The sequence below is a fragment of the Leptodactylus fuscus genome, chromosome 1, assembly GCF_031893055.1.
Source record: "Leptodactylus fuscus isolate aLepFus1 chromosome 1, aLepFus1.hap2, whole genome shotgun sequence".
NCBI classification, from domain to species: Eukaryota; Metazoa; Chordata; class Amphibia; order Anura; family Leptodactylidae; genus Leptodactylus; species Leptodactylus fuscus.
This window is the reverse complement of record NC_134265.1, coordinates 12,738,072-12,757,297: the sequence shown is the minus strand read 5'-3', so window position 1 is coordinate 12,757,297 and position 19,226 is coordinate 12,738,072. Positions and strand designations below refer to the sequence as shown.

At 44.2% G+C, this 19,226-nt stretch overlaps 1 protein-coding gene and 1 pseudogene across 1 annotated transcript; both read left to right on the top strand.

The window, feature by feature from the left end:
* Nucleotides 1–4,493: 4,493 nt before the first annotated feature.
* LOC142188928 (uncharacterized) overlaps nucleotides 4,494–19,226 on the top strand; it is a 50,685-nt pseudogene continuing 35,952 nt past the window's right edge.
* Nucleotides 5,326–6,583, top strand: LOC142188943 (uncharacterized). The gene is made up of 2 exons (XM_075262070.1): nucleotides 5,326–5,431; nucleotides 5,628–6,583. The coding sequence occupies exons 1-2, from the start codon at nucleotides 5,326–5,328 to the stop codon at nucleotides 6,581–6,583; spliced, it is 1,062 nt and encodes a 353-aa protein (XP_075118171.1).

Below are 19,226 nucleotides of genomic sequence, written 5' to 3'. Positions count from 1 at the left end.
TGCTGCCGCCGGCTCCTGGCTTGTAGACGCGATGTACACGCCAGGAGCCGGCCGCAGCAGCGAAGCGAGGAGCTGACACAGGTCAGCTCCTCGCTTCAGCCGCATGTGTCAGCGAGAGAGAGACGCAGCGGCGAAGCGAGCACGCGTGCAGCTTCAGCCGCGTGTGTCAGGGAGAGAGGCGGGCAGCGGCGAAGCGAGGAGCTGACCTGTGTCAGCTCCTTCCTTCAGCCGCATGTGTCAGCGAGAGAGGCGGCGAGGGAGCGGAGGAGAAGGTAAGTTTAATGTGGAGGTGGAACGTGAATCTGGGGGCAGATGAAGGAGAGGACGGCATGACATTGGGGCAGAGATGGGGGACATGAATCTGGGGGCAGAGATGGAGAGGACATGAATCTGAGGGCAGAGATGTGGGACATGAATCTGGGGGCAGAGATGTGGGGACATGAATCTAGGGGCAGAGATGGAGGGACATGAATCTGGGGGCAGAGATGGAGGGACATGAATCTGGGGGCAGAGATGGAGGGACATGAATCTGGGGGCAGAGATGGAGGGACATGAATCTGGGGGCAGAGATGGAGGGATATGAATCTGGGGGCAGAGATGGAGGGACATGAATCTGGGGGCAGAGATGTGGGACATGAATCTGGGGGCAGAGATGGAGGGGACATGAATCTGGGGGCAGAGATGGAGGGGACATGAATCTGGGGGCAGAGATGGAGGGACATGAATCTGGGGGCAGAGATGGGGGACATGAATCTGGGGGCAGAGATGGAGAGGACATGAATTTGGGGGCAGAGATGGAGGGACATGAATCTGGGGGCAGAGATGGAGGGACATTAATCTGGGGGCAGAGATGTGGGGACATGAATCTGGGGGCAGAGATGTGGGGACATGAATCTGGGGGCAGAGATGGAGAGAACATGAATCTGGGGGCAGAGATGGAGGGACATGAATCTGGGGGCAGAGATGGAGGGACATGAATCTGGGGGCAGAGATGTGGGACATGAATCTGGGGGCAGAGATGTGGGGACATGAATCTGGGGGCAGAGATGGAGAGGACATGAATCTGGGGGCAGAGATGGAGGGACATGAATCTGGGGGCAGAGATGGAGGGACATGAATCTGGGGGCAGAGATGGAGGGACATGAATCTGGGGGCAGAGATGGAGGGACATGAATTTGGGGGCAGAGATGGAGGGACATGAATCTGGGGGCAGAGATGGAGGGACATGAATCTGGGGGCAGAGATGTGGGGACATGAATCTGGGGGCAGAGATGGAGGGACATGAATCTGGGGGCAGAGATGGAGAGGACATGAATCTGGGGTCAGAGATGGAGGGACATGAATCTGGGGGCAGAGATGGGGGACATGAATCTGGGGGCAGAGATGGAGGGACAGGAATCTGGGGGCAGAGATGTGGGACATGAATCTGGGGGCAGAGATGTGGGGACATGAATCTGGGGGCAGAGATGGAGGGACATGAATCTGGGGGCAGAGATGGAGGGACATGAATCTGGGGGCAGAGATGGAGGGACATGAATCTGGGGGCAGAGATGGAGGGACATGAATCTGGGGGCAGAGATGGAGGGATATGAATCTGGGGGCAGAGATGGAGGGACATGAATCTGGGGGCAGAGATGTGGGACATGAATCTGGGGGCAGAGATGGAGGGGACATGAATCTGGGGGCAGAGATGGAGGGGACATGAATCTGGGGGCAGAGATGGAGGGACATGAATCTGGGGGCAGAGATGGGGGACATGAATCTGGGGGCAGAGATGGAGAGGACATGAATTTGGGGGCAGAGATGGAGGGACATGAATCTGGGGGCAGAGATGGAGGGATATGAATCTGGGGGCAGAGATGGAGGGACATGAATCTGGGGGCAGAGATGTGGGACATGAATCTGGGGGCAGAGATGGAGGGGACATGAATCTGGGGGCAGAGATGGAGGGGACATGAATCTGGGGGCAGAGATGGAGGGACATGAATCTGGGGGCAGAGATGGAGGGACATGAATCTGGGGGCAGAGATGTGGGACATGAATCTGGGGGCAGAGATGTGGGGACATGAATCTGGGGGCAGAGATGGAGAGGACATGAATCTGGGGGCAGAGATGGAGGGACATGAATCTGGGGGCAGAGATGGAGGGACATGAATCTGGGGGCAGAGATGGAGGGACATGAATCTGGGGGCAGAGATGGAGGGACATGAATCTGGGGGCAGAGATGGAGGGACATGAATCTGGGGGCAGAGATGTGGGACATGAATCTGGGGGCAGAGATGGAGGGGACATGAATCTGGGGGCAGAGATGGAGGGGATATGAATCTGGGGGCAGAGATGGAGGGACATGAAACTGGGGGCAGATGAAGGGTGTATATGAAACTGGGGGAGAGATAGAGGGGGGACATATAATTTACGGGTGACTGTAGGAGGATTATACTGTGTGCGGGCACATGAAAAATTAACGAGTGGGCGGAGTCAACACAAAAGTGGGTGGGGCTAAATTTGCCGCGGCGCGCTACGCGCACCGCACATTTTGTCCCTCTTTCGGTTCTTCAAAAGTTGGGAGGTATGCATACACGTCACACACAGACGGCTCCACTACATACACGTCACACACACACAGGTCTGCTACATACACATCACACACAGACGGCTCTGCTACATACACGTCACACACAGATGGCTCCGCTAGACGGCTCCACTACATACACGTCACACACTGACAGCTCTGCTACATATACGTCACACACATACTGCTCCGCTACATACACGTCACACACATAACTTTAGCTTCCACAAGAAACCTGTAACACCTGATCATGTGACTGTGACATCATCACAGGTCACTAGTCCACTTGAAACTATAACAGCAGGACTTGATCATGTGACGTATTGACTACTCCCACACATGTGACATCATCACAGGTCCTGTCACCACGGTTACTGTGCAGGAGGAGGTATGGTCTCTCACAGTTCTTGTAGTTTTATTATTAACCCCTTTAGGACCAGACATTTCTAGGATTTAACCGCAGTCACATTAAAACTGGGAAAACTCTTCAGGAAATATCAGTTTGTTACCTTGTGGATTCCTGGGATTGTAGTTGGCAGAGAAGACAATACTGGTGTAGTTTTCCCCATTCTTCAAGATTTCTCCGGCTGTAGATCCTGGTTGTAGAAATGTCAAAGATGTCAAATAATATCTGCCAGTTCTAATTATCACATTGTCTCATCTTCTCTCCATTCAGATTCCTACAATATAGAATCCTCTCAGTATCTTCTATATAAGAGAATATTCCTGATTGATCCATCAAGGATGGAAAGAGACAGGAACAAGATGGTGGAAAGTCTATTAAATCTCACCCTAGAGATCATCTACCAGCTTACTGGAGAGGTGAGAGATTCTGATGATGTCATCATTACATCATTCTTATCTATAGTAATAACAGATGATATGACTGGAGAGGTGATGGACTCTGGACATGTATGGAGTGAGATTTATTAATGTTTCTCCCCATATCCAGGATTACACAGTAGTGAAGAAGACCTCTAGTGGGCGCTGTCAGGCTCCTGTGTATGAAGACCCAATCCCGAGGTCTCCACCTCACCTTCTGATACAGGAGGAGATCAAGGGACGGAAGATCCTAGAACTCACCAACAAGATGCTGGAGCTGCTGACTGGAGAGGTGACACTGCTGGGAATGCTGGGACATTATACAGTAACTGGAGGGGTCGGGGTGATGACTGTATCATTGTGTTGTCAGGTTCCTATAAGGTGTCAGGATGTCGCTGTCTATTTCTCCATGGAGGAGTGGGAGTATTTAGAAGGACACAAGGATCTGTGCAAGGAGGTGATGATGGAGGACCACCAGCCCCTCACATCACCAGGTAATAGACACGACTATATATACATGGACTTCCATTATTTGTATGTACAGAATGAATTCAGTCCCTGTCTGTGTTTCCTACAGGTAGATCCAGTAAGAGGACAACACCGGAGAGATGTCCCAGTCCTCTTCTTCCACAGGATGATCAGGTAGATATAGATATTCTCTATGATATGTAGACGGGCTGTGAAGTCCATGTGGTCAGTCTTGGGTTATCCAGCAGTATTAGATGGTTTATACTTGTGTAATGAGAGGTGGAGATAGAGGATAAAGTTGACCATAGACATTACATGTTGTCTGGATCTTCTCGCAATCTTCTGGCTATGGAGACTGCTGGTTGGAATAAGGAACCATCAGGGTTGGATTTCTACCGATCTGATCCTTTATTTCCCCTGAGACAAACAACCCCGGATGTATCTGGTAGAATCTGATCTCCTCCACCTGAACTATGTCAGGCCATGCTGAATATACATTTATAGCAAGTTCTTGAGGTTCTCCTTGGTCTCTCCTCTATAATCTATGTCCATGTTCTCGGAGACCTACAGCTATATTGCTTACACTAATCTTTTGTTCAACTAGAATTTTCTACTGACTTTATTTGTTTGACATTTCCATCAGGATACAGATCTGAACAATATTAATGCTATAGCCATAACAATAAAAGAAGATCCCTATGTGAGTGGTGATGAGGAGTGTGAGGAGGACATTCCTACAGGGAACCACCCAGGTGAGGAGTCGCCACTGAATATACCACAGAACAGTCACAGGTTCTCCTCATTCCTGATTGCTAAAATTCTGAGTCCTGTTAGATTTTTCAGCTGTATATTCCCTTATTTAGCTAAATACAAATCATACATACATATAAATGTGATACCACTATAGGTGATAACACGCTGCACATTTATTAATATGATGTAGAAATACCATTTTAACAAGGATAATGAAATATTTCTATATGAACATATTTCATCACCTACTGTCTTCTGAGATAATGTGATCCTCTTAAAATCCAAAACTTTGGAAAATTTAAAACTACTTTGTTACAGATCCGTTTACTTATCTCTATGTGGACTCAGTTGAACTAAATGACTATCAGAAGTTCATGTTTGTTTTATGTGACAACCATCAGTGAATGCCTGCCTATGGAGGGGATAGATTTTGGGAAGGGTTTTACCAATGTTTTCTTAAAAATGACCTTGTCATATACGGATGGTAACCAATGGATGGACTAATCCAAAGCTAGAAGCATATTACAAAGAAATATATCTGGTATCCACTCCTAGAATCAGCTAAAAATAGATATCATCATCCGACCTTACACTTACCCGAAAGCCATGGCTTCCTCATACATAACCATACTGCTCCTCCTCCTGTAGTAAAGTATGTCTAGGTGTCAGGGAGTGTGTGACACGGACACCACCTAATAGCACTGACTCACATGATCCTTTATGATTCTACCCTGAGCATTTCACTAGATAAGAGTGGTGACCGGCACACTGCAACATGGAGTGATGAAGATGCCGGCCTTACCACACAAGTGGAAAGTTTTATATAGAAATTCTATAAAATATCAATTGAATTGATTTTTGAGATTATTTTAAAAATGATTTTCATTCATCACAGATGACTGTACCAGGAGCTCAGAGGGACATCTGATAGCTTCAGATTATACAGCAGAGGATCATGGTATCACGCAAGATCCATATGAAGAACATGTCATTACCACAGATATACCCTCAGCCCTTCACAGCAAAGATCTATCATCTGATCCTATTATACACATCCAATCTTCTGACTCATCACAAACTGTTAAGGGGAAAAAAAAATTTGTACATCAGGGAACTCACACAGAAGAGAAACCATTTTCGTGTCCAGAATGTAGGAAATGTTTTACTCGGAAGCCATATCTTGTTAAACATCAAAGAATTCACAAAGGATCAAAGACATATTCATGCTCAGAATGTGACAAATGTTTCACTCAGAAGACATATCTCGCTGAACATTATAAGACTCACACAGGAGAGAAGCCATATTCATGTTCAGAATGTGACAAAAGTTTTATTTATAAATCAGATTTTGCTAAACATCAAAGAATTCACACAGGAGAGAAGCCATTTTCATGTTCAGAATGTGGAAAATGCTTTACACGTAAATCAAGTCTCGTTGAGCATCAAAGAACTCACACAGGAGAGAAGCCATTTCCATGTTCAGAATGTGATAAATGTTTCAATCGAATAACACATCTTGTTAAGCATCAAAGACTTCACACAGGGGAGAGGCCATTTTTATGCTCCGAATGTGGGAAATGTTTTACTTGTCTAACAAGTCTTGTTGAACATCAAAGAACTCACACAGGGGAGAGACCATTTTTCTGTACAGAATGTGACAAACGTTTTGTTCATAAATCAACTCTTCTTGAACATCAAAGAATTCACCGAGGACATAAGACATTTTCCTGTTCTCAATGTCACAAATGTTTTTTTCGTAAAAAAAGTCTTGTTGAACATCAGAGAATTCACACAGGGGAGAAGCCTTATCCATGTTCAGAATGTGGCAAATGTTTTGCACATAAATCAACTCTTGTTGACCATCAGAGAACTCACACAAGGGAGAAGCCATATTGTTGTCCAGAATGTGGGAAATGTTTTAAAGATAAGTCAACTTTTGTTAAACATCAAAAAACTCACACAGTATAGTATACAGTATACATCTTCATCTTCAGAACGTGGAAAGTGGCTTATGCACAAAAAATGTATGTTAATAATGGTTATTTTATTAAAAATAAATTAGTATTTTTTTTAATTATTAACAAGAGAAGCAGAGGTAACGCTGACCAATATGGTTCTAGTATTGACTTACACTTTGACCACTGTGGAATCCTCTCTTGGCACCATCTTTAAAGATATCATGTACAAAACACAGGCAGAGGCAAAGGTGACTATTATGGTTTCAATCAAAAAGTTAAATAAAAAATCTAGACTCTGGCATCATGCCAGTCTACCTAACGTGTTTTGGAAAGGAAAAATGCTGCAAAATTGTCCCTTGTGTGGCTGACATCAACTAGTCATCTTGGTGCAGATGAGCTGAGGCCACGTAACCCAGACTCCAGTTCCTGGATGTCAACTGGCAAGAGTTATGGAGGACCACGCAGGCTTTCACCACATCATATACAGCTTCTGGTTTCCGCTGGGTCGCAGTGTTGAAAATATGCCATTTTGGGATTCTCAGATCCCAAACGCACACTCCGCAAGTCACTGGGTTCTTGCCAGTTTGTAAATGTTAAATCTTTTCTGGTAGTTGAGCCTAGGAGTTTTATCAGTTCCAGGAAATGGTTTTGGTGCTGGCAATCCAAAACTTCCAGAATAGATTCTCTGTCCCAATGCAGATTACATGAAGATTCTGGATTTGTTGTGGCCGTATGCCTAAATGTCCACAGCCACAAAATGATACTTGGCATCAGCAATGGCCATCAGCACAATCAAAAATTACTTTTTGTAATTGTAGAACAGAGAGCCATTCCTTGCAGGTTTCTGGATACGGAGGTGCTTTCCATCAACTGCTCCTACACAGTTTGGAAAACATGCAACCTCCCAGAAATTTTCTGCAAAGTCCTTCCATTGTTCTGTTGTTGGATGTGGGATAAATTCGTGATGCAGCAAATTCCACAGAGCCTGGCAAGTATCTCAGATGTTGTAGGAGATTGTTGACTTGCCAAGAATTAACTGAAAGTTCTTGGAGGAGAAGCTCTCGCTTGTTGCCAGATACCTGTAATTTAAAATAGATATACATATATAAATATATACACACAGTCCAGTCATATTAATGTGACCACCGCCTACTTTTGACATCAATGTTAAATAACCAATCGCAGAAGGCACGTGTCATCAGCCATCTGGGTGCACTCATCATTTTGGAAGGCACGATGGATCAACACAAGTATGCATATATCCTTGTGGACCATGTTCACCCCTACATGCGAATTGTTTTTCCTCAGGATGATGGGATCTACCAGTAGGACAATGCCACGTGTCATAAAGCTTGCAGTGTACGTGCGTGGTTCAAAGAGCACCAGGATGAATTCCCCAGATTTGAACCCAATCGAGAATCTGTGGGACCAACTCGATCGGGTTGTTCACGCCATGGATGCTCAACCGTGTAACCTAGCGAAGCTGGGCACGGCATTGGAGTCGGCATGGCTCAACATCCCAGTAAACATCATCACAACATCCCCTCTCTTCATGCACGTCTCGCAGCTGTCTGCTCTGCCAAAGGTGGTTATTCTGGATTTTGACAGGTGGTCACATTAATATGACTGGACTGTGTATATGTGTGTATATATCTCTAGTGTAGAACTTAGAACTTCTCCGGATGTTTGTTCAGTTCTCCATAAAGACTGGAATAGACTCCACTTGTCATGCGGGTGGATGTAATGGGATGAAGCCCGAAACATCACCCTTGTCGTTGCCTTTGCCTGCCAATTCTTTTCCACTTCTTCCTCAGCTTGATCATCTCTAGGTCAAAAAACAAAATTGACAGCAGCAGCACAAGTAGAACTGGAACACAGAAACATTCCCCTCCTCTCCAAAGTTGGCTCCAGACTGAATTATCAGCTCTTCTTCCTGCTTTTACATTCTCTCTGTTGTCATTCAGTATTACCGAAACCAAATAAACACAAAAAATGGACTGAAACCTAATGGTCAAAGACAATAAATTGGACCTTAACTGATGGTTTTGTGTCTGTTTTTCAGGGGGGGGGGGGGGGTTGTTATACTGTAATTTTTTATTGAAAAAAAAACATAAAACATTTTGTAACCGGAAACCGGAAAATAAACATAACAGGGGAGGTGTAAAATACACACTCCAATAAGAATCACCCACAATATAAAATTGATGCAATAAGTAAATACAAAAAAAAAATCAGGTAGGGGGGTAGACAAAGACAGTGGTGAAAAACATGAGGGGCTGATGAAAGGAAGGAAGGGATTAGCAGTTAACGGTTTAGAAGCCTTGAAGGATGCAGTCCATGTCCCAGGGCAACTAGATAGACTGGAAAGCCTCCATAGTGTTATTGAGGCTAGCCATTAACCCCTTCCCGATATCCGCCGTAATAGTACGGCGCATGTCGGGTGTGTAACTCTGGCGACCGCCCGGGAGCCTGCCATAGCTGATGGGTGTCTTCTGCTTTAAGCAGTAGACATCCGGCTCTAATGCCTCCGATCGGTCCCTGGACTGATCGGAGGCATTAACCCCTCTAGCGCCACGGACAAAGGCGCTGGAGGCGCCATTTTCCCGGCGGCACATGGGCTCCCAGGCTTGTCTGCAAGCTCTTTCTTTTGCAGGCTGGTCTATGCAGCCTGCAAAAGAAAGGATGATTTTTTGCAATGCATTAGCATTGTAATGCATTGCATTAGTGATCAGATCCCCTGGGGTTCAAGACCCCTAGGGGGTCTAATAAATGCAAAAAAATAAAAAAAGTAAAAAAAAAAATATAAAAAAATATAAAAAGTATTAAAAATTCAAATCACCCCCCTTTCCCTAGAACGCATATAAAAGTAGTTAAAAACTGTGAAACACATATGTTAGGTATCCTCATGTCCGAAATTGCCCACTCTACAAATCTATAAAAATATTTTTCCTGTTCGTACCATATAAATTTGGTATCCCTGGAACCGTACTGAAACACAGAATACAGTGGACATGTCATTTTGGCTGCACAGTGAACGCCGTAAAACCAAAGCCGCTAAGAAAGTCGCAGAAATGAATTTTTTCTTCAAATCCACCCCATTCTGAATTTTTTCCTGCTTCCCAGTACATTATATAGGATAATTAATGGTGGCATCATGAAGAAAAATTTGTCCCGCAAAAATTAAGACCTCATAAGGCCCTGGGAGCGGAGAAATAAAAAAGTTATGGGGTTTAGAAGGAGGGGAGTCAAAAATGAAAAATGAAAATCAAAAGATGCCATCGGCGGGAAAGGGTTAAGTACTCAAGACTACGGACGTCCTTCATTCTGGCGAGAAGGTTAGGGCTAGAGGCGGGCCACTCTCTTTCACTTTTTAGCTAGAAGGATTTTCACAGCTGTACAGAGATAAAGGAAAAGCCCAGACGTTTTCTGCCCAAGGTGTCTAGGAGGGAGGATGAGGAGATACGTGTACGGGTCCAATGGAAACTCTTGTAAAAAGGAAGCATCAAAGTCTTGACCTCCCTCCTGAAACCCAGGATCAGCGGCATTCCCAAAGTATATGATACGGGATGCCTAAAGCAGTATCACACCGCCAGCATAGGGCGGTATTGAGTGGTTAAGGGAATGGAGGCGAGCAGGAGTGTGGCAATAAGGCATTATATTGTGTCTCCTTTTTAGACACGCACGTAGAGGATTTCAGAGGATTTCATAACTCGGAACCACAGTATCTGCCACTGCATCTGTGAGATCTGTGTACCAAGAGCCTCTTCCCATTTGGACATGTATCATGACTGAGAAGTGCATGTCTGCAGTAGGGAAGAGACCTGCCCTCGACCACACAAAGACCTCAGGATGGAAACTGTCGAGGATCTTCGCGAGGCCAGGGGAAAGCGGCGGGAACGCTCTGTCCAGATAGCTTTAGTAAAGCGAATGGGACCTAAAAAATAGTACGGTAGAGGTGAAGGGTAGGAGCCGACCCACAGAAAGGCATTCAGATGCACAAGTGCAAGCCACAACATCACAATTTCCACCCACTTGGTAGAGGCCGGCAGCGTATATCGGTCACCCAATAATAGTTAAGAAAATGTGGGACAGCCAAACCCCCACACCCGCTCCCCACTAGTATAACCAACTGGGGTATATGGTGATACTTAGCATTCCAGATATACTGGAACACCAAAAAAAAAGCTATACTGCACCTACCAAACTGTGACTGTGATACCAAAATCTAACTTTTTTCAGAGTACACAGCATACCGTATATAAAAACACAATTTAATAGTTTATATATACAACCACCTTCATTCAACTTTGCCGCAAGCAGAGATTGCTAGCAAAAATTGCGCAAAAATTCAAATTTGCCACTAAAGTGCGGCTCAAGAAATCCCTTTCTGCAAACATAATGTACTGTCCATAAAACTGCAATATGTGAGGAGTTCATACATACCACACATGTATATATTTACAGGGGCGGGTGTTAAAGAATTGCCAAAATCGCAGAAATGCGCCATCCCATTTTGTGCATGCAAATTAAATAGGACTTTACATAAAAATGTTATTTTCCATCCCCCTATAATAATTTTAGCAATCTATACGTTCATCTCTAGTGATAATCGTTATTACTATTATTTTAGTGTGTAACGGACATCACTAGAGACGTATTTTACTGTAGAAAGCTCAGGTATAGACAGGACAGGGATTGGGTGAAATGTAAACTTTATTTGCGACTTTATGTATATGTTGTGTAAGTGTTTGATGCGACTTTTTTTTTTTGGCTCTGCGACCTGGACAATGGTAAACGTCTGGGTCACGGCGCCAATAAACTTCCTGGTTATGTTCAGGAGGTATAACATAAGAATACCCCACTAGTAAAGCTCAGGGGGGAATTACATTATAACTGTATGTGACAATCAGAGACAAATGTATAGTATACGCTCTGATTGGCAGGAGAAGGGTTAATAGGGACAATAGAGTCCCTGCCACCCCCCCTCCTGCTGTCACATACAAGTTATGCAGAGAGAGAGATTGTTTCTCTGTCTCTTTCTCTCTGCTGGGCTGCTCCGTGTCCTTCTTCCTTTCTTGTTAGATCGCAAATTGCTTGCTTAGACAGGAGGGGGGGGGACACTTTGGAGCTCTATATCTTTGGACTGCATCAACATATCTTGATGCTTTCAAGAACTCGATGATTGGATGTACAGTTTTGGAGCAATTCACTGTTGAAACGCTGTCAGGAATTGAGATCTGCAGTTGGATCTCAATGACAAATAGTGTTTTCAACAGTGAATCCCTCCAAAACTGTAAGTAAAATCATCAAGTTCCTGGTATCATTTTAAAGATGAGAGTCTCTTCTTTAAAATGCATTTTAAAGCATCAAGATATGTTGTTGCAGTCCAGAGATATCGGCATTAGTAGGAAGGACGTACTAAGTACGTCCTCCGCTACTGAAGTGCCACCTTGCGAGCCCGTATAGCATACGTGCCTGGCAGCGAAAGGGTTAATATTGGTGCCCATCGAAAACTATTTATTTCTCACTTCCGCTCCCGCTCACCGCCGGCTATTTGGTCTGCCCTGGATATTGTCTCTCCTTTCCTGTATTTCCTGTGTTCCTTTCCTGCCTTTTTGGTTCTGTCCCCGACTCTTCTGACTTTGTACCTCTACTCTCTCCTGCCTCGGCCTCTGTTTGTCTTTAGACTCCAGCTCCTTGATTACAATTTGGTACCGCTCTGCTCTCCTGTTACCGAACTGACTTGTTTGACCTCCCTCCTGGATTACCCCTCTGTACTACGCTGACCTCTCATTGACAATTCGGATTGGATTACTACTGTATTGGTATATTGCTGCCACCTTCTGGTTACTGCCAAGTAGGGAGTCACATACGCAGGGGTGATTTGGATCCCTAAATCAAGGATAGAGCCAGCCAGCCATTGAAAGCTATAATTACTATGGAGAAGGCAGAGGAGGTCATGCGGGATGTTAAGTGGAAGTGCTTCAGTCTTAGAAGAGTTAATCTTATACAGTAAGATGCTACCATAGTCAATTTTGTTTTTGCAGTAGGGGGCAAAATCTTCAAATGAGGTAAGTCATGTCAGAGGGGGGCACCAGAGAACAGAAGGGGTAGAGAAGGTCAGATGGTGGGGTAGAAGTGATAGAGAAATAAAGAATTTGTTAGTAACACTGGTGTTTGGATTTGAAGAAGGTGATAAGAAGTCTGACAACTCCTCTACATACACGTCACACACAGACAGCTCCACTACATACACGTCACACACAGACAACGTCGCTACATACACGTCACACACAGACAGCTCCACTACATACACGTCACACGCAGACGGCTCCACTACATACACGTCACACACAGACGGCTCTGCTACATACACGTCACACACAGACGACTCTGCTACATACACGTCACACACAGACAGCTCCACTACATACACATTCACACGCAGACAGCTCCTCTACATACACGTCACATACAGACGGCTCCATTACATACACGTCACACACAGACGACTCCACTAGATACACATCCAGTGTTCGGGAAAATACTTTGGGAAAGTATTTTAAATACAAAATATTTATGACTGAAGTATTTTAAATACAAATACAAAATACTACTTCAAAAGTTCTTTACAAATAATAAAATACTTTAAAAATGTAAACGACTCCTTTTCTGATTGTAATAGGTCTAAACCCTTTGCAACTGGCTCCATAATGGATTTACACTGGTGTAGCAACTCCAATTCACCGGACTTGAAAGCTGGAAGTTTCAAGGCTGTTGTTATTTCGTGTAATTTGGGCTCCACGTTTTCAGAAATCAAACGACAGACATCGTCGTACGTCGAGTTCCATCTCGTCTCACCGGGCGGTTTTAGGGAAAGTCCAGTGATGGAGTGTATGAAGTCTGATGTCTTGGTACTACGAGATGCTCCGTTACATACACTTCACACACAGACAGCTCCACTACATACACGTCACTCACAGACGGCTCCGTAACATACACGTCACACACAAACGGCTCCGTAACATACACGTCACACACAGACGGCTCTACTACATGCACGTCACACACAGATGGCTCTACTACATACAGAACACATCACACACAGACGGGTCCACTACATACACATCACACACAGACAGATCTGCTACAAACACGTCACACACACAGCTCTGCTACATACACATCACAGACAGATAGCTCTACTACATACACGTCACACACAGACAGCTCTGCTATATACACGTCACACACAGCTCCGCCGCTATATACACGTCACACACAGATGGCTCCGCTACATACACATCACACACAGACGGCTCTGTGACATACACGTCACACACAGATGGCTCCGCTACATACATGTCACGCACAGACAGATCCGCTACATACACATCACACACGGCTCCGCTACATACACGTCACACACAGACAGCTCCATGACATACACGTCACACACAAACGGCTCCGCTACAAACATGTTACACAATAACTTTAGTTTATCCACAAGAGACCTGTAACACCTGATCATGTGACTGTGACATCTTCAAAGATCCTTTAGACCACTCGAAATTATAGAAAGACTTGATCATGTGACTAACTGACTCCTCCCACACTGGTGACATCATTACAGGTCCTGTCACCACGGTTACTGTACAGGAGCAGGTATATATACATGGTCGCTCACAGTTCTTGTAGATTTAATATTAACCCCTTTAGGGCCAGACATTTCTAGGATTTAACCGCAGTCAAATGAAAACTGGGAAAACTCTTCAGGAAATGTCAATTTGTTACCTTGTGGATTCCTGGGATTGTAGTTGGCAGAGAAGACAATACCGGTGTAGTTTACAACCTGAGGTGTGGAGAGTTATGGATACAATCAGGCGCAGATGTTCTCTGCTGTTTCCATAGTTTCCAAAGTTTAATGTCCTCCTCCAGCTGCCCCAGTTTAAACTGGGGGCAACTAAAAGGAAACATTAACCTGGGGCAGCTGGAGGGGGAAATTAAACTGGGAGGGTAACTAGAGGGGAGCATTAATACCTCTCAATTTGCTCCCAGTTTAATGCCCCCTCCATCTGCCCCCATAGTTTCAGTCTTGAGCTGCAAAAGGTTAACATAAAAAACACTGATACTCCTTGCTGCCCTGCTGCACAGTCTGCAGTCTCTTGTCCTGGGAGCTGCAGGTGCCATTTGAGTGATGTCATGCCTACAGCTCTCGGGGCCGGTGCACACAGGGGGCACGATGGTGAGGAAAGGCTGTCCACTCCTCTTTTACCACTGTATTCAACTCCTCTTTGTTCAATCTGGGACAGCGAGACAAATCTTGGGAGTTTTGTCCATCTCTACTTGTAAATTTTCAGCTCAGTATCTTCAGACCATTCAGATCAATAAATATGTTCTGTACCAGCCTAGGTTTGTCTCCCCGGTGTAGGGCGCTCGTTCTACATTACAGGTTAGTGGAGTGGAAGAGTCTGATACTGAGGAGGAATGTGCCATGTATCTTCACATACTAGTGCCTGAACCAGAATCCTATTTATTGCATGGGATATTGTGAGATTTTTACATTGTCTCATCTTCTCTCCATTCAGGTTCCTACAATATAGAATCCTCTCAGTATCTTCTATATAAGAGAATATTCCTGATTGATCCATCAAGGATGGAAAGAGACAGGAACAAGATGGTGGAAAGTCTATTAAATCTCACCCTAGAGATCATCTACCAGCTTACTGGAGAGGTGAGAGATTCTGATGATGTCATCATTACATCATTCTTATCTATAGTAATAACAGATGATATGACTGGAGAGGTGATGGACTCTGGACATGTATGTAGTGAGATTTATTAATGTGTCTCCCCATAACCAGGATTACACGGTAGTGAAGAAGACCTCTAGTGGGCGCTGTCAGGCTCCTGGGTATGAAGGATATGGAGGAACCCTGAGCCGATTCCTGTGGCCTCAACCTCATCCCCTGATACAGAAGGAGATAAATGGACAGAAGATCCTAGAACTCACCAACAAGATGCTGGAGCTGCTGACTGGAGAGGTGACACTGCTGGGAATCCTGGGACATTATACAGTAACTGGAGGGGTCGGGGTGATGACTGTATCATTGTGTTGTCAGGTTCCTATAAGGTGTCAGGATGTCGCTGTCTATTTCCCCATGGAGGAGTGGGAGTATTTAGAAGGACACAAGGATCTGTACAAGGAGGTGATGATGGAGGACCACCAGCCCCTCACATCAGCAGGTAATAGACATGACTATATACACATGGACTTCCATTATTTGTATGTAGAGAATGAATTCAGTCCCTGTCTGTGTTTCCTACAGGTAGATCCAGTAAGAGGACAACACCGGAGAGATGTCCCAGTCCTCTTCTTCCACAGGATGATCAGGTAGATGGAGATATTCCCTATGATATGTAGACGGGCTGTGAAGTCCTTGTGGTCAGTCTTGGGTTCTCCAGCAGTATTAGATGGTTTATACTTGTGTAATGAGAGGTGGAGATGGAGGATAAAGCTGACCATAGACATTACATGTTGTCTAGATCTTCTCACAATCTTCTGGCTATGGAGACTGCTGGTTGGAATAAGGAACCATCAGGTTGGATTTCTACTGATCTGATCATTTATTTCTCCTGAGACAAACAACTCCGGATGTATTTGGTACAATCTGATCTCTTCTACTGACACATCCTGAAGCAGGTCTAGCCATGCCGAGTATACATGTGTATGAGGTTCCTGAGGTTGCCACTGAGCCGTCATCTAATATCTATGTCCAGCTTCTAGTAACCGGCTGCTATATGGCTTAGATAACTCCTCCTGCCAGGTCATATTTGGTTGTTTTGCTGATTAATTATATTTTCACTCATCTGTATTTTTCGCAGTTTCTCCTGTTTGTTGACTTTTATATTTGTTTTGCAGATTTTTCATGAGGATAAAGATTTGAACGATATAACTATTATGTCCATAACAATAAAGGAAGATCCCTATTTGAGTGGTGATGAGGAGTGTGAAGAGGACATTCCTACAGGGAACCGCCCAGGTGAGGAGTCACCACTATATAAAGCCCAGAAGGGTCACTGATTCTCTTCATTCACAGACTGCTATAATTCTGTATCCTGTACGATTTTTTAAAATTTATATGTCTCACCTACACCATCTACACTGTGGGGATCTTAGGGGTACATTGCCACTTGCATTGGGACACTGGGGATCATTATCTTTTGTAATGTGCATGGGGATGGAGTTGAAGAGAGAAGACGGTGGTAATCGGATAAGTAAAAATTAACATTTATTAAGAAATAAAACCTAAAAACAAGAAACGGCTAAAAAGATTGGTTAGACCCCCATTCAACACCCATAGCATGAGAACCACAAAAAATACTGAATAACTGCAGAACTGCCATAGCAGCAAAGACTAAAGACAGGTAAGAGCCGGACCTAAATTTAAGATGAGTGCACCCCTGAAAAAACTATAACTGCACATACCATCTCAGCTGCTTCTTTGGCCTGTCCTTTATACAATACCGGGCCAGAAGCAGAAAGTTCCCTCACGTGTATAGTGGCTAGGCACTGTCACTGATTTCAGTGACAGCGACTGACTGATATACAGGAGACAGACATTTCTTCTTTTGGTTCTGTATTGTGTATAGGACAGGTGCTACGTAGAAACTGCTATGTACATCTGAGGCTGAGGCCTTTATTCACATCTGCGTTGGTAATCCGTTTGGAGGAGTCCGCATGGGGGCTTCCCTGAATGGACTACCGAAGGTATTGGCAAGTGATGTGCAGTGAAAGCACACGGACCCTATAGACTACAATGAGGTCCGTGTGCTTTCCGCACGGTCTGAGCACAAACATGCGGACATAAGAGTACTTCATGATCTACTGTTCTGTCTGCATGGTCTCCGTACGAGTCATGCGGACAGAAAAGTAGATAGTACATTGTAATCTATGGGGTCCGTGTGCTTTCACTACATACCACTTGCCAATGCGTTGTAGGGTCCTCATGCGGACTACCCCAGATGTGAACGAGGCTTGACACTTGGCCTCATGATCAGGTATTTATGGCCCATCCTGAGGATAAATAGCTTAAGCCCTGGCACCCCCTTTATGGTCTTGTCTTCCTATATATTTGGTATCCACTTCTAGAATCAACTAAAAATAGATATCATCATCCAACTTTACACTTACTCCAAAGCCATGGCTTCCTCATACATGACTATACTGCTCCTCTCCCTCTAGTAAAGTACGTCTAGGTGTCAGGGAGTGTGTGAGACGGACACCACCTAATAGCACTGACTCACAGGATCCTTTATGATCCTACACTGAGCATTTCACTAGAAAAGAGTGGTGACCAGCACACTGCAACATGGACCGATGAAGATGCTGGCCTAACCACACAAGTGGAAAGTATAATATAGAAATGGAAAACATTAATAGAATTTTTTTTTAGATTATTTTGAAAATACTAAGATGCTTTTTATTTATCACAGATGTCTGTACCAGGAGTTCAGAGGGATATCTGATATCTACAGATTATAAAGCAGAGGATCATGGTATTTCACAAGATCCATATGAAGAACATGTCATTACCCCAGATATACCCTCAGCCCTTTTGAAGAATGAACCATCATCTGATCCTTCTGATTTATCACAGTCTGTTAAGCAAAGAAAAAGTGAGCAAAAGGATGTTGTACCCCAGAGAACTCACACAGGGGAGAAGCCATTTTCATGTTCAGAATGTGGGAAATGTTTTACCTATAAATCACAATTTGATAGACATCAGAGAATTCACACAGGAGAGAAGCCATATTCATGTACAGAATGTGGGAAATGTTTTAATCAGAAATCAAGTCTTGTTAAACATCAAAGATTTCACACAGGAGAGAAGCCATTTTTGTGCTCAGAATGTGGGAAATGTTTTTCTGAAAGAGGACATCTTCTTAAACATCAAAGATTTCACACAGGGGTGAAGCCACATTTGTGTTCAGAATGTGGGAAATCTTTTACATGTAAATCAGGTCTGGTTGAACATAAGAGAATTCACACAGGGGAGAAGCCTTATTCATGTTCAGAATGTGGAAAATGTTTTTCAGTTATATCAACTCTTGTTAAACATAGAAGAATTCACACAGGAGAGAAGCCATTTTCATGTCCAGAATGTGGGAAATGTTTTGCTCAGAAAAAAGGTCTTGTTATACACCAAAGAACTCACTCAGGGGAGAAGCCATATTCATGTTCAGAATGTGGGAAATGTTTTACCCTTAAATCAAATCTTGTTATACATCAAAGTACTCACTCAGGAGAGAAGCCATATTCATGTTCAGAATGTGGGAAATGTTTTGCTCAGAAATTAGGTCTTACTTTACATAAAAAAACTCACACAGGTGAGAAGCCATTTTCTTGTTTAGAATGTGGAAAATGTTATATCAAAAAGTCATCCCTAACTACGCATCAAAAAACTCACATAAGATAGAAACCGGAATGTGGGGGAGAGTTTTAACTGTTGGAGCCTATTCACACTAACTACTTTCCATTATTCATGCAATACGGCCATTCCCACATCCACTGTATTTCATGGACAGGGAGATATTGAGTAAAAGAAGCATGTCATGCTTTTCCTTGTTCCTCTACTCGTCTTGGGCAGTCT